At 53.3% G+C, this 16,012-nt stretch overlaps 1 protein-coding gene across 5 annotated transcripts in view; it reads right to left on the bottom strand.

Moving 5' to 3' along the window:
- CUX2 (cut like homeobox 2) overlaps positions 1 to 16,012 on the bottom strand; it is a 65,137-nt gene that overhangs the window by 16,795 nt on the left and 32,330 nt on the right. For 2 of the 5 annotated variants that reach the window (XM_058422869.1, XM_040081216.2), the window contains exons 2-3: positions 1,184 to 1,262; positions 864 to 957 (exon numbers count right to left, since the gene is read on the bottom strand). In XM_058422869.1, coding sequence (XP_058278852.1) covers positions 864 to 945 — 82 coding nt within the window. In that variant the 5' untranslated portion in view covers positions 946 to 957; positions 1,184 to 1,262. Of the gene's footprint in view, positions 1 to 863; positions 1,047 to 1,183; positions 1,263 to 16,012 lie in introns of those variants that run through there. The other 3 variants (XM_040081215.2, XM_040081217.2, XM_058422870.1) reach the window with 2 other exon arrangements.

Below are 16,012 nucleotides of genomic sequence, written 5' to 3'. Positions count from 1 at the left end.
CACATCTGTGTGAACAATATCCAAAAGATTTACGGTTTTCTCCCGTAATTACAGACACACAGCCAGCTCACTTATCAAAATACTTGCTGAGCAATCAGGCTCTGTTACAGTCTCTGCCAGAGATTTGTGTTGACAGCAGCCATTCAAAGCAAAAAAATGTCGAATCAGGACTTATGTGGCGCTTGGAAAGTATTCCACAAAGAGTTCGCCCGTCGAGCGACATGTGGACACGGAATGGACGGGGATGAGCGGCGGGAGGGAGGGTTTGGGGAGCAGGAGATGATGCTGTGGAAAAGCAGAGAGAGGAGAGGAGGAGGAGGAGTGCAGAGAGCGCAGGGAAGCAGTTTTGGGGCGTGCACGCGTGTGCACCCGTGCGCAGGCGTGTGCAGGCGGGAGGAGCCGGCGGGTGAGCGCGGGGAGGCGGCGAGGGAAGATAACTGGGTTCTGGAAACCGAGCTGACATTTGGTTCTCGTAGCGCAGGAGAAAATTTAATGAGGACAAAAATATGTCTCCCTAATTCCCCTAAGAAATCATTAAAACATTTTGTTATTCCTAAACGTCTGGAAAATGAATTAGCGGCCCTGCAGGAGCCTTTCCGCGCGTCTTCAGCCGTTCGCAGCTCTCGGTCCCCAACGTGCCGGGGGACGCTCCGTGCCTGGCGCTCACGAACCCCCCGAAGTGGGGAGCAGCGGGAGGGGGCTCCCAGCCTCTCACCCATCCCTAGGACCAGCTCTGCCAACACAAACCTCAGGGCCGCCCCGTGCCTCGGTTTCCCTTTCCCAGGAGGGCGCGGCGCCCCGGCCACGGGGTGACAGAGGAAGGATGTCCCCCGCGGCTCGCGCCGCCGCCTCGGTCAACTTACCGTCAAACAGACAAGCGGGAATAGCCGCGGTGTTACTACACGGGCTGAGCAAATGTATTCCTTTCCTAACGTCAAGATGCATTTGGCTCAGGGGCTGAAACACAGCGATGGCAAAAGCTGCTTCCTCTCCTCTCTTCGGCCGGGATCTCCAGAGCACCATGCGCCGGCCGCGGTGGGCGACGCCAGCCGTGCCGGGGATGATGCCAGCCGCGCCGGGGACGGTGCCAGCCGCGCCGGGGACGGTGCCGCGGTCCTCGCTGGCTCCTCCGGGCACCGGCGCGCCACTCCTTAGGCAGCCAGGTCGCCACCGCGCTGCTTACCTGGAGCTTCGAGCAACTGCTTGTAAATGCTCAGGAAAGCCGTCTCAGCCTCCTTGCTTCTCTTACTAAGTGCAATCACCTGCGGGGAGAGGGGTAAAGGGGTCAGGGATGGGCCTGGAGGAAGGAACGGGCGGAGCCGGCGGGATCGGTGCCACCGAAGCCGGCACACGGATTCCCCCGGCACGGCTCCGTGCCCCGCGCAGCGCTCGCCCGCCCGTGGCTAAACTCCTGGTGCCGCTGCCACGTCACGTCGCCCTAAATCATTGATGTGCTCTGAGTAAATGAAAATTATAATTTAATGTCGGCGCTTCAATAAGAAATAAAGAAGCCTGCCCGTTGTTGCGCCCGCCGGGCCGGATCCGGGGCGTGGCTTTCCCCACCGTGCCAGGACGGTGCTGGGGGTGGAAGCGATGCTCACAATGCTCACACCGGCACTGGGACATGTCCTCCTGTCCCTGTCCCCCTCGGCTGCTGGGGTGCCGGGGCGCTGGTGACACTCACACCAGTCGCCATACCCCAACAGCGTTAATCTGCTGCGTGTTCCCATCCAACATTTATGAGCATGAATCATTTATTCCCGGTAATTTTTCAAGGCACAATGACACCTCGGGGCAGGGGCTGCTGCCCACCAGGTCCCCTTGGTCACCCCTCACATCCAGCCCCACCTGGAGAGGATGGGGCACCAGAGGGACACGAGGGCACAGGCATCGGGGATGGAAATGACCCATTCCCACCTGGAAAACATCCAGCTGGAGCCAAGCTGGGCACTCCCACCGCCCAGTGATGGAGGAAGAGGTGCCCACCCAGCAGACACACTGCTGTGACAGGGAAAATAATCAATTCAATTGCTCTTAAGCCGTCGATGGGCTAATTATGAAACAAAGCCTGAACTCTGGGCCTCAGTCCGGTGGCAGCTCCCACATTTTTCCCCCGCTCCGTGGCCAGCAGAGCTCCTGGCTCACCCCACCGGCCCGGATTGCTATCGCTTGTCATTCCAACCCAAAGCAAACGGCTCATTTGTAATCCAGCAGCCACCTGAGCAAGCCGCCTTCTCCTCCGGAGCTCGCAGGCACTGGAGCACAAAGATCATTTTTCTATTGTTAAAATTGTATAAGCCGGGCTTTTTATAGCGGCTCGTACACAAGCCTACTTTCTCGGCACGGCGCTTCCAGCAGAGGAGGAATTTGGGGGCTTTTCTTCAGCCTTCCTGCAAAAATGCTTGGCTTCAGGGCGTTTTTAAAATAATAATAGCGAAGAGGGGAAGGGAGGGAGGAGGCAGCCAGGGGCTGGCGCTGCCCGTGTGCTGGAGCAGGACAGCGCCGTGCCTGCCCAATCTGCCGGTGGGGGGGATTTGTAGGGATGTGGGGACACAGCGGTGCTGGGCTGCTGGTGGCATCAGCCCCGTGTGACCTCCCCGTCCCCAAACCCTTTGGAGCACACAGGAGGGGAGCGGGAGCGGACACGGGGATGCCTGGAGCTGCTCCAGCCGCTCTGAAGAGCTTCACCTCCCCTGAGCTGGCATCAGCCGAAGGGCGCAGAGCGAAGACGCAGCCCAAATGTTCTCCATTCCCTCTCCGTCACCCGTGCCTGTCCCTGTCCCCTCCTAACCCATGCCAGGGGCAAAGAGCTGGCCCAGACTCCAAATCCAGCCGTTTGCACCGCGTTTCATTGCTCGGGTCACATCGTAGAGACAAAGCATTTTCCAAGGGGAAGCTTTCCCTCTCCTCAGCAATCCCTGTGGAGGTCTGAGCACCCCCGCTGTGAGCCTGCAGCATTCCCAGCACATCCCGGCCCGTGTCGGTGCCAGGGCACCACCGGTGTGGGCAACCGGCAGGATGGTGAGCCAGGCACCCACTCGGCTCTCCCAGAGTCCCAACAAACTTCTAGGAAATGTCACTAGAAGAAAACATATTTAACACTTCCAGTGATCTTTTCCGGTTGGGGGATAATTTACTCCAATGCCAGAGGAGATTCCTGCCGGAGCAGCTCTGAGTCCCAGCGCTGAAACTGCTGTAATTCATCGCACAGAGCCGAATAAACACCCGGGAAAAGCCCACATCAGCCCTAAAATCAAGGCCTTATAATCAAAACACCTAAATTCTCACTTTCTTGAGAAAACCTGCGTCCACACCCAAGAAACAACATTGGAGAACAAGCCAAAAAGAGGAGAAAATGGCTAAAATCGGGGGAGCTGAGTGTCCCTGGGAGCAGCCCTGGTTCAGTGGGGTCAGGGTGGCATCATCCCCCTTCTCCCCATCACCACGACGCCCACCGGCGCCACAAACCCGCTGCCACCCGCAGAGCCCTCAGCGCCCGCTCTGGGTGAGCTCTGCCTCAAACATCCAGGTTCTCCCCATTCCCACTTTTTCCCCCTCTTCCATCTCCCTCCGCAGCATCCCCGCGCTCAAGGTGAGGCGCGGCAGCGGCACGGGATCGCTGATAAATTACATTTACGCGCCGGGTCCTTTTCATGGCTGGTGACTTTCCAGCAAAGCAATTATCACCGCCGAATGCGTAATAGCCTAATTAATTACTATTGTCAGGCTGGCCTCTGTGCCATGATTATACCTTCCGAAGCCAACTTTTTAAACATTTGGAAGCAGAAATATTATTATAATTGACTGACAAAAAAAAAAAAAAAAAGAAAAAAGGTAGAATTCCTCCTCCCCCGGCGCAGCCAGCCCTCCTCGAGGCGCGGCGAGGAGCTGGGAGCGCCTGAGCATCCCCGCTCCAGAGGCGCGGGATTTGCGTCGCACCGGCGGAGAGTTTTATTCTTACATCCACGACATCAAGTGCAGGATAAGTAGTGGGTTATTTCCATCTAAATACTGGTGGCAGTAAACCACAAATGAGCTCTTTTTCAGCGTGGAGGAACAGCTGTCGGGGGTGGGGGGGGGGGGTGGGGGTGGAGAAAGCGGCGACAGAGACCCCAAATGTTGGAGAAAAAGCGATGAGAAAAATTAATTCAAGCTTTCGCCTTTTTTTTTTTTTTTTTTTGGTCCCTTGGGTGGGTTTTTTTTTTTTTTTTTGCTGATGTGTAAAGAAGTTGGAGAGAGAGGGAGAGGGTGGCAAGGAGGGGGAGATGGGGAAGGAGCCTCCGTCCTGGGAGAGCTCTGGGCGAGGGTGCTGGGCCACCACGAGGAACCTGACACGTGTCGGGGTCCTTTGGTGCCTCCGTGTCCAACCCACTCCTTAAATCCAGCAGAGCGTGCACGGAGCCATTGAGCACCCACAGATCCACCCCACAGATCCACCCCAGACACGCACAAACCCCTCACACGCACCCACAGAGCCCCATAAACCCACTGCACCCACCCAGACCTACTGCACACACCCAGACCCACTGCACACCCACCTAAACCCACTGCACACCCACCCAGACCCACTGCACCCACCCAGACCCACTGCACACCCACCCAGACCCACTGCACCCACCCAGACCCACTGCACACCCACCCAGACCCACTGCACGCCCACCCAGACCCACTGCACACCCACCCAGACCCACTGCACACCCACCCAAACCCACTGCACCCACCCAGACCCACTGCACACCCACCCAAACCCCTCACACGCCCACCCAAACCCACAGCACCCACCCAAACCCACTGCACGCCCACCCAAACCCACTGCACGCCCACCCAAACTTACAGCACCCACCTAAACCCACGGCACACCCACCCAGACCCACTGCACCCACCCAGACCCACTGCACCCACCCAGACCCACTGCACGCCCACCCAAACTTACAGCACCCACCCAGACCCACTGCACACCCACCCAAACCCACTGCACCCACCCAAACCCACTGCACGCCCACCCAGACCCACGGCGCCCACCCAGACCCACTGCCCTCTCTCCCTCCCTCCGTGCCTCCAAAGGCAGGAGCAGCTCCCACGATTTTCACAAGGCCAAAAAAGCAATCCGCGTCGAAAGGATCGATAACATAAAAATAAAGCCTGAGAATTCTAGTTAAAGGGAACATCACAGAAATATGTTGTTCACGTCCGCGATTCGGAGATTAGGAAAAAAAAAAAAAAAATAAAAGGGCGGGGTGGGAGGGGGGAAAGAAGGATCAATATAAGTTCTTTAGATGATGTTATTCCTAATGAGAAATACATCGAGACTGCTGCAAATAACTGCTTAATGGAGAAAAAAAAAAAGCATTAATAATTTACTTTATAAAGCGCGGGATCCCGAATGAGAGAAAATTGCTGCTGGTTCTTAATTTTGTTGTATTATTGCCTGACAGGCTCGACGATATTTTGGCAAAGTTCTTGAGAGCAGAGACGGAGAATACTCAGCTCATTAGGTTACTCTTCCCCCCCGTTTTTTCCCACATCATCCCGACCCTGCTGGCTCAGGGAGAAGGTGCCCAAGCTCTTTCCTACCTGTGCACCACAGGATTTCTTGGGCTGAGCCCAATATTTCCCCGACAGGGAAAATATTTCAATGCACCCTCCCCACCATAACTTAATCCGTGGGGTTTTTTTTCACTGACTGCTCAAGCTGGTTCTTTCATTCTTTTTTTTTTTTTTTTTTTTTTTTTTTTTTTTTTTTTAATTCCTATTCCCTCCATTCTTTTTCCCTGAATTTATTTTTTTTACCGCCTTTGCTGACAGTTGGCAGCTCCGAACCATCTGCCACCGACACAAATCCCGAAATCAAAGTTTTCAGCGTGCAACCCAACGAGGAACAGGCTGATTTCTGACCACCACCAGGAGAAGGTGCCACCTGGGCAGCTTAATAAGGCCAGATTTCTTGCGAGCTCCCCCATAATTATTTTCCACGAAAAATATTTTCCTGGGAAGTTAGTGTTTGTGGGAAAAAAAAAAAAAATCCTGCAAAAATAGGCAAAATTCCCCGTGTGGTCGAGGTTGGTGTGGGATAAAGGCAGGGATGCTCGGGCTCTGCAGGTTCCCGGTGATCCCTGGATCTGGGATGGAGCTGGGATGGAGCCAGGCTGGCCCCGCACCCCCAGCATGGCAAAGTTTCACCTCCCACTTAGCAGAACAAAACTTTTAATTTAGATGTTTTCATCTATCTATCAGAGTAAAAAAAAAAAAATAAAATAAAGTTTAAAATAATGACTGTAATAAATGAAGGTAATTAATTGTAGTTTGTTCCTTTACTGTCTAGTCAGCTTAATTTTACCTTTTCATCTAATAATGAGAAAATAATTTTTGTGCTCTGAGGGTTAATGATATGTAACTGCAAGAGCTGCTAATTGCATGTTGCAAACTATTCATCAAAATCCCCATCTGCGCTACTTGATTATGTTTGCTAAATTATTGCTTTGAATTATCTTTCATAAAGCAACTTTTGTAATTAGCAGGGCTTTCGCTCTGCTCTTTTCTCCGGCACAAGGATATTCAAACTTTGTCCCTCTCAAGCTGTTGCCATTAAAACTGCTTTTGGGGAGAGAAAGGAGCTGCCCTTTAGTTGAAGAGAGGGGGGGAAAAAAATAAAAGCTGGGTTTATCCTCTGTGGTTACAATTTCTTCTCCTGGTCCTGCTACTCCTTCCTCCAAGAAAAAAAAAAATTAAAAATAATTATGTAAGAGCCTAAATGTTTAGGAGATGTATTCGGGAACAGGAGAGAGAAAGGGCCCAACAAGCCTATCCCCAGGTTAATATTTAAAAATTATCTTTTTTCCCCTTTTTTTTCCTTCCCATTTAAGAGGAAGGAGCAGAGGGGGCTCCTTCCCGTGATGCAGGAGATGGAGCACTCGGCTCTCCCTGGTTAGTGTTCATGGGGAGAGAGGAAAAGTGGGGTTTGGGGGGGTAATATATGGGATGGGAGTGGTGCAGGTTCTCAAAAATTTGAAAATGAGGAAAAAAATAGGAAAAAAGAGGGGGAAAAAAAAGAGGGGGAAAAGAGGGGGGAAGGGAAAAAATGGGGGAAAGGGAGAAAAAGGCAAAAAGGGGAAAAAGAAAAGAGAGGAAATGGGACAAAGAGGGGAAAAGAGGGGGGGAAAGGAAAGAGAGAAGAAACAGGGAAGAGGAAAAAGCAGAAAGAGCGAAAAGAGAGAAGATGAAAAGGAGGAAAAAGGAAAAATATTTGAAAAGAGAAGGAAAACAGAGAAGGATTAAAGGGAAGGGGGGGAAAAAGGAATGGGAAAAGGGAAGGAAAAAAGGGAAGGGAAAAGAGAGGAAGAACTGACGCCCCTTAAGCCTGGCTCCAGGAGCAGCAGCACCTCACTGGCACCAAAGCAGCCCAGAAACCCAACCTCAAGGGAGCAGAATCCATGTTTTGGGATAAAATCCCCCAAAAACCTCCTGTGGAAGATCTCCCCGGCGGGAGGAAGGTGGCGGAGCCGGGGAAGCAGCTGCTGCTGCTGCGCTGGGAATCTCATCCTGTTCTCCCTGACACCCCCATAAATCCAGAGCCACTTGGGCAGAGGGGCCGGCTGCGCGTCCCGAAGGACATTGCTCATACTCCTGGAGCGGATCTAATGAAGGCTATTGGAAAAAAATGCAGTATTTAAAAGACTGAAAATGTATTCCTATTGTTATCACTCTCTTTTATGTGTTTATGCACAGTGCATCGGAATGAATCAATACTGGATTGCCCTATAAATAAATGAGCATATCCGAAAACCCAGTAATAAAATGAAGTGATGAAAAATATGGAAATCAGTCACATTTGTGTAAATCCACTTATTGTTTACTTTAATATTTTCCTATGCAGCTCCCCAGCTCCAAAGAGACAGATTTAAAACCAGGTAACGCTCAGCAGATGACAGATCCTAATGCGTCGCTGCTGGCGAGCTCGGAATGCCGGCAGCTCTCCAGGGGTTTCCATCCAAGCACATTAGAGGAGCAGGGGAAGCAGCCCCTGAAGAAAAAGACTAAATTGCCAGGGAGAAAAGAGGTGTCCTGAAGTGCCACGAGACTCTCGGGGACCAAAGCCGAGGCTCACGTGGATGTGGAGCACCTGGGGCAGCAGGGAGAAGTCTCCCCTGGCAGCACGATGGGCTGGGACCACGTTGTGCCAGCCCAGAGGCTCGGCTCCTCCTCAGATCCACCACTGCAGCCTCATCCAGGGGATCCTGGCTGTGCCACGGCCCCTCCACGGCATTTCCCGGTTCCATCGGGGCATCTCCTGGCCATGGCACCTCCTGGCTGTGCCACGGCCCCTCCACAGCATTTCCCAGTTCCACTGGGGCATCTCCTGGCCATGGCACCTCCTGGCTGTGCCACGGCCCCTCCACAGCATTTCCCAGTTCCACTGGGGCATCTCCTGGCCATGGCACCTCCTGGCTGTGCCACGGCCCCTCCACGGCATTTCCCGGTTCCATCGGGGCATCTCCTGGCCATGGCACCTCCTGGCTGTGCCACAGCCCCTCCACGGCATTTCCCAGTTCCACTGGGGCATCTCCTGGCCATGGCACCTCCTGGCTGTGCCACGGCCCCTCCACGGCATTTCCCAGTTCCACTGGGGCATTTTCTGGCCACGGCACCTCCTGGCTGTGCCACTGTGATTCCTGGGCACGTTTTGGCAACTCTCGGCATGTCCTGGCACATCTTGGCCCTTCTGGATCCTCCCAGCACAGGTGGCTCCTCGCCCTGCCCAAAAGCTCTGTCCAGTCTGTCCCTCCAGGGGCTCTCCCCATTCCAACCCCCCCAAGATCCGACAGGGAGAGGCCTGGGATCATCCCCAGGATTGTAGGTGGCGAGGGCAGGTCCTGCCCCCCGTTGCCCAGCTCTCCTCTGAGCGTTCCCTATAACGCTGCCAGCTTTCCCTCCCACCCAGCCAGGCTGGTAGAAACACCCCTCCCCACACAGCCTCCAAGAAAAGCTATTTTAGAGTTGCTCTTTTTTTTTTTCCCCCTCCCTCCCCCTTCCCTCTTTCTCGTCTTTTTTTTTTTTAATTCATTTTTTCTAACAAACAACCCATCTCCCCCCATCTGGGCTGCGAGCTGGGTGCCAGCAGCTCCGCGCCGAACGCTCAACGTTTGCTTTTTATAAACGCCTCGAAACCCAAAATTCCCTCCCGCGCTGCTGGGATGCATCCAGGTGGATCCCGCATCCAGCAGGACGCCGCACCCCACAAGAAACCCCTTTCCCCCAGCTCTGCCCACCCAACAGAGCTACCAGGGGTGGCGAGAGCAGGAAATCCACAAACCTCCAAGGTCAGGGGCTAAAATTTGCCTTTGTGGCCGATTAATTTCCCTTTTGTTAGAAACTCACATCTACAGCTCCCAAAAATCTCTCCTTGCTGGGGAGGGAAATCCGCCGTCCCGCCGAGTTAATTCCCTAACAGCAAATCTCCTGAACCTCAGGTATTTTTTTTTTACCCTGAATTCCCAACTGAGTTCAATTAAATGTTTATGAGACTCCGCGCTTTCCCCCCACCACCCTGGAAGCAAGGGCACCGAGCTCCTTCTGGAACAAAACAAAAACAAAAGGTGGACAAAAACAACAAGGAAAAAGGGGGGAAGGATAAAATAAAGGGGGTTTTGGAGGGCTGGAGTTTGAGTTTGAGGAATACAATTCCCCCGGCCCGGTTTCGCTCGGTGTCGCGCTGGCGGTATCGACAAGGGGGCTCACATGAATAATTGAAGGAATTCTGTATTCCCCGCAAAAGAAAAGGCAAGCCGAGAGAGGGTGGTTGAGATAATCAGGAGCTCGCTGATCAATATTCCCAGCCCCAGCCTCCTCCTCGCTCCTCCAAAAGGAGCAGTGCCATAAGCTCATCAGTAACTGTAAAAAAAACATCGCACTCCGAGTGTCAAAATAGTCAAGCACAGCATATTGTATTGCCAGATTTCCCTCCCGGTCCACCCCGGTGCCAGATTCCATCCATCAGCAGGGAGGGAAGCCGTCCAACGATGGCTTACTTATGCTTAAGTGTTCATAAATAAGGTTTTTAAGATATAGATGGCTTTTTAATTTCGGTGGAATGTAGGGGGAAAAAAAATAAAAATTAAATAAAATGGAATAAAAAATGATGGGGCGGACGCGGTGGGAAGAGACCTCTCGGGTGCTGCCTGGTAAATTCCACAGCCCAGGGGATGTCCTGGTCCTTATCCAGCTTGTACCATGGGGAAAATAGCTGGAAAAAAAATTAGGTTGGCACCATAGACTGTGGGGAGATGTGGCGAGAAGATGCATTCCCGCTATGGAAACCTCATTAGACAGACCCTAATTACTGCCCTGCCGTCGGGGGAAAGAGACAGACACCGTAAAACCCGGGCGGGGGGGGTGGCCATTAATTGCTTTTTGATAAATTGGGGGCCGAGGTGCTGCTGGCTGAGGTCAGGAGGTGCCTGCCTGCGGCTCAGCTGTGCCCCAAAGCTGCAGCTGCTGGCGATTCAATCCCGGCCCCAACCCGCCCGTCCTGCCCCCAAAATGGGCGCTTTTGGGGCAAATTTACTTTGTGATGGCAGAAGCCTCCTCCCCCAGGATCAGCAGCTGGTGCTGGCCTGCAGGAGCTGCAGTTTGCTCCATCTCCACGGCCCAGCAAAAACTCAAAACTCGCACGAAGCCAGCCTTGCAGCCCAGCCCCGTGGGGATTTAAGGGATCATGAGGGATTTGGCTCTTTCCTCCCTGGCATCACCAAAACCCTCCTGGAATGTGGGGCAGGAGACGTGGCACAGGGAGCCAGCAGCCTCCCCTGGCTGCCAGGCCACAGGGCAGGGGGTGACCATGGCCATCCATCACCCTTTTCCCTGTATGTAAATCCCTGATGCCAAAGATGTATGGAGCCAATTACCAGGGGTCACCGCCGGGTGGAAAATTCAGACAACGAAGCTCCGGGTCTCCGATGAATTTGCTCGAGATTGCAAGTTACTGCCTTTTATTGGACAATATAAATATTTCACTGTTATATAAAAAAATATTGGCGAGAAAGCAGATAAAGCCGGGTCCTGTGTGTATACAGAGAAGCAGGGAGTGAAAAACGGCCGTCAGCATCTTTTTAACGGCCTCCGGTGCGGCACAGGAAGGGCTGCGGAGGGGCTGGATGACCACGGTGGCACCGCAGGACGGGGGGATCTCAGGGATCCCTGGGAATGGGAATGATGCTGGAATGAGCCCAGACACACAGAGAGCGTAGTCAAAGGGGCTGTGTCCTGAGCCAGCCACCACGGGGAGCAACGTGCGGGGTGCAGACACGGAAACCTCGGAGGCTCAGCACCATTCCCAAGAAATGTTGTCCTCAAGCCTGTGCCTACCAAAGAGGAGGCCCAGGAGGGTTGGGTCAGGAACAGCCTCACCATATGGACCAATCCCAAATGCATTTTCCTGAGTCTTTCCCGGTTTGTCCTTCTGGAATCGTCTCTGCCCCGTGCCAGCACAGGACACCCTCATTGCATGCTCACCAACGCATCAACACATTCCCTGTGACAATGAAGCCAGAGGAAAGAAAAAATAAAAGGCCTATAGGAATCGATACCTCTTTCTCTCTTTCCCTATATTTTATTAAAAACTTCAGCATCAATATTAATGTTTAAATCCCCACCAAGCTGAGTTTAATTACCTGTAAACTGCCTCCACAGCTACGCGGACTTTGCTCCTCGCTGCAGTAAATACAGCTGAGGAGGAGCAGCGCCAACACCTCCGAGCAGCCCCTTCCCATTCCCGCAGGAGGGGATGCATCCAGCACCCCCCACCCCCAGCACCACGTGGGGAGGGGGTGGTGGATGATGGAGCCAGAGCCACGACCCCATCTGAGCGTGGATGGAGCTGAAAGGAGAGAGGGGGAGACGAGAGAAGGGGAAAAATTGAGATCCCGGGAAGAAAATGATGCGTAAATATAAAATATCTGGGACTCTCGCCGCCAAAAGGAATCTGCTTCCAGCCACTACATGAATCACAGCGGCGGGGGGGACGAGGGAGAGGCAGTTGAATGGAGTCCATTAGTGGCTGAGGACGATGAATAACTCGCAGGCAGCGGGAGCCGCTCCGGAACGCGGCGAGGTCACGGACGGCTGGCATGGAGGGCTGCGAGCTGCCAGGGAAACCAAGAGGGCCTGGGACCAGAACCCACTGAACCCCCAGCAGCAGCCACCTCCTCCCCTTGCCTGCTGTGCCAGAAAAGGGGAACACGAGCTTGCTGTGCTTTCCCAGCTGCTCCAGCCACATCTTTAACCCCCGGCACGCGTGGGCACGCAGCAAACAGAGCAGCAGCAGAGGGAGCGGGGACCGGTCCCCTCTGGTGCCACTGGTCACCTCAGGGCCCATCCCAGGGCCACCAATGGTCCAGGGCACAGATGCTGAGAGTGAGGATTCAGCATCTAAAATGGAATCGGGGTTTACGGAGTGTTATCAGAGGAGCCGTAATGGGATCTCGCAGAGGGCAGAGATTTGAGACCTGCATCAGATTCCCGTTCCCGGGGAGGCAGGAACAGGCTGTGTGCTTAAAAAACCCATCTGTCAAGGGATGCTCTCACGTGCTCTGGTGTTCTGCTGGTGCTCACAGGCAGCTCCAGAGTTTTGCCATCCTGCTCCTTCCAGAGGCCAAAGAAGGGCAGATGGAAGGGCCCAGCCTGGTCCTGTCCCTCCAGACCCCACCAGGCTTCTCCTGCATCCCATAGCCTCAGCTCCTCCCAGCCAGCTTCTTCAAGGCCCCTTCCCTATTAGATCCATCCCAGGCAGCTTCCCAAGGCCAGGGCTGGGACGGCGGCAGCAGCGTTCGAGGGCTACACTCCCACAATAATATTCATTTCCATATTCATTCCGTGTTTATCTCGCAGATGTACGGATCCGTTACAATGGAGAAAAAAGAGAACTCAGAATTTGTTCTCAAAAGATATTCAAATTAGTTAATCAAGAGTCCTTTTTATCACGTGTCTCCTGTACCAGCAGCGACTATCCATCGAGATAAATGATCAGCTGCTAATAACTGATTACACTGCAGCAAGTGTTTTCTTATCCCCATTACCACCATGTTTAAAGACATTTTATAAATTTCTAATTATCGTAAATTGTTTCTCCTTTGGAAAACATCTTCCCATAGTCATCAGCTGTCAATTTGCCCTGAAAATCTCTCTTTGAAATGAGCTCATTGCAAGATGCTTGGGAAGCAGAGAAAACCCTTCCAGGCTCCTGGCTGCTGGTGGGATGCAGCCTGGACACTTCCACCCTGGGGCACCGGGGGAACAGGATGTTCCCCCATCCCTTCACAAGTGGATCAGACTTGGAAATAAAATAAAAGCACCCGTAGGTGGGATCAGTCCTGGATTAAGGTGCTGCCTTTACCTGGCCAAGGAACCGCGTGGCGGAACGGGCTGCGGCTCCAGATGGATTCACTCTCCAGCGAACCACGGAATAATAAATAAGCCAACAGTTCATAAAACAGCTCTTGGCAAGCACCAGCTCCTTCCAGCACCAGCATCCGAGGGCAGATCTGGGCTTGGGAGAGCCCTAAATAAGATCCTGCTGGTTTTCTGTGTACTTTACCAATGTAAGCTAAAATAGTGGAGTGGGTTTGAAGCCAACCAGGACTTTAAATCCAGCGGTGGCCTCGAGCCGCTGCTCCGGCTGATTTCTGGGTCCCATTCATTACTGCAATCAATCAGCTTAAAGAAAAACAACCACATAAACAACGATAAACCAACCTCTAAACTCTCTCAGGCACTTTAATGGGTCTTTCCATCTTCCCCGGCCGTGACCACAGGGCTGGAGCCGCCATCCACGGGCCAGGATACAGCTGGGGAGAGGACCACGACGGCACCGGCAGCGCATCCGTGTGCTCCTGCACGCGGTGAGCTGCCCTGACACCCAGTATTCCCCAAAAGCACCAGTCACACACAACCCCCTCGGGTGGCTCCACTGGGGACATTCACTGCCTGGGGAAGACCAGGACAGGCACACCCCAGAGATATCCATCCAAATATCCTGGAGATACCTGCCAGGGTTTGGCCAAAAGCGCCTCCATGCCGGAGCTGACTGAGCCGAAGCTGCCGGAGGCAACACGGGATGGGAGGAGGAGGAGGTGGAGGAAGGCTGCTCAGCATAAGCTCCTTGCAGAGGATCAGGGTGTCCAGCCAAGCACGTTCTCCAGGCAGAGCAGGGCCCGTGGATGCCAGGAAAAGGAGGAGCAGCCGACGGGACGCGGAGCCTGGCACGGAGCAGCCAAGGTCCTTCCCGGCTCCAGAGGGGGCTCAGACCAGGGGAGGAGACGCCGCAGGCACCAGCCATGCCATTATACGCTTTATTGATGCTGTTCTGAAGAAAGCTAATCAATATATTAGATTTCCCAAAGAAAGAAAACACCAGCTGCCAGCAGCACATAACTCCTCCGCCGCCGCGCTGCGTTTTTCCATCAAGCCCCGCGGCCGCGCGCCGCTGCGCAAGATGAGGTCACGTTCAAGAGGAGACCTTCTGCCCCTCTGGCCACCGGGTCAGGGCCAGGGCCACGGCCACTGCGCCGTCACAAGCCAAAGCACACGGCCCCTGCCTGGGGTTGAAGTTAAAATGTGAGATTTTCCAAATGTCTTGCAGCAGCACCAAGTGCGGGATGCAGCGAGAGAGCCCAGCACCCAGCAGGACAAAGCCAGCCTGGTCCAACAGGAACTCCCAGTCCTGATGCCTGCATGGACTCACAGCCCCCATCTGCACTTCGCAAGGGCTCCCCAGGAGCTTTCCCCGTTGGGAGGAGCCATTTGGAAACTGCCACATTTCCCTGTAGAGGCATTCCCACAACATTGATCAGCCCCAAACGTGGCCACCCAGCCACACACCAGCACCGGAGGGGAACTGGAAAGCACCAAACCAATGGATGCTCCTGGATCCCGGCACAAAGACCCCTGGGACACCAAACTGCGGCACGTGACGTGCCCTGCTCCCCACTGCCCACTCCCCACCACCACTGCTGGCAGTGGCCATCCCTCAAACCGTTACAGCCTGTGCCATGGCAGCTCCAAAAGCCATTTAAAAAGGACAGGATAAATCCACGCTGGACCGGCAGGAAAGCAGACTGACGTCACAGGGAATTGATTAGTGCTTTAATAGAATTGGATCATCGGGAGGGCTGCAGACCCTGCTTCAGAAACCCAAATGTTATGCAGATTCCCACTGAAAACCCTAAACCAGGGCGCATTTATTTAACCAAGGCAGAGTAAATGTCCCACATTTCCCCAGGATTATCTGAACCATATCAGATATAATCCAATGATCTGTAAAGTGATTATACCCAACTGAATATACGAGATCTCTTCTGGTAATGCAATATTTCATCCAGCTGCAGACATTAGGAGGAGGCAAACAAAGGAGGAGATTTAATAAGTGGAAATAAAACTATAGGCAGAGATAGTTTTAAATTTTTCTCTTTTTTTTTTGTATCGCATCTAATTGCAATCAACAACAGACATCTGACACAGTGACAGCATCAGCAAAATTGCTGCTGAGAGCACAGAATCTTTGTCTAAAAATAATCAGACATTCAGCGCACCACTGTTTGTTATAATGGTAATCGATGCTGGAGGCTTTGAATTCCATCAATTTATAGATCTGCTCTGTTCTGCCTGGTGATTGTGTTCTGCACACATCCCCTCCCGCTCGGCGCAGGCAGCGCCGGGGCACTGTGTGATTAAGATAAGCTCAGATTCCTTTCATACATTCCTTATCAGCTCTAATTCTCCACCAGGCAGAGATGTTCACAGCAGTTAAAGATTAGTTCAGCTTCTCAGACGCCAAATTTGAGGGTATTGATCAATAAATCAAATCACGGCAATCAATCGCCCGATCCAAGTCTAGCCGATGCATTATTACTGGCGCCTTCCAAGCCGAGGCTTTTTTCATGGGTTTCATCAAAACGCGGCTTCCCTGGCTCCCCGCCAGCTCCCGGGCTGCCTAATAGACTCCGCAGCAGAGGAGCTCCAG

The sequence above is a fragment of the Hirundo rustica genome, chromosome 17 (assembly GCF_015227805.2).
Source record: "Hirundo rustica isolate bHirRus1 chromosome 17, bHirRus1.pri.v3, whole genome shotgun sequence".
Taxonomy (NCBI): Eukaryota; Metazoa; Chordata; class Aves; order Passeriformes; family Hirundinidae; genus Hirundo; species Hirundo rustica.
The sequence above is the reverse complement of the archived record's forward strand: the minus strand, read 5'-3'. Positions and strand labels throughout refer to the sequence as shown.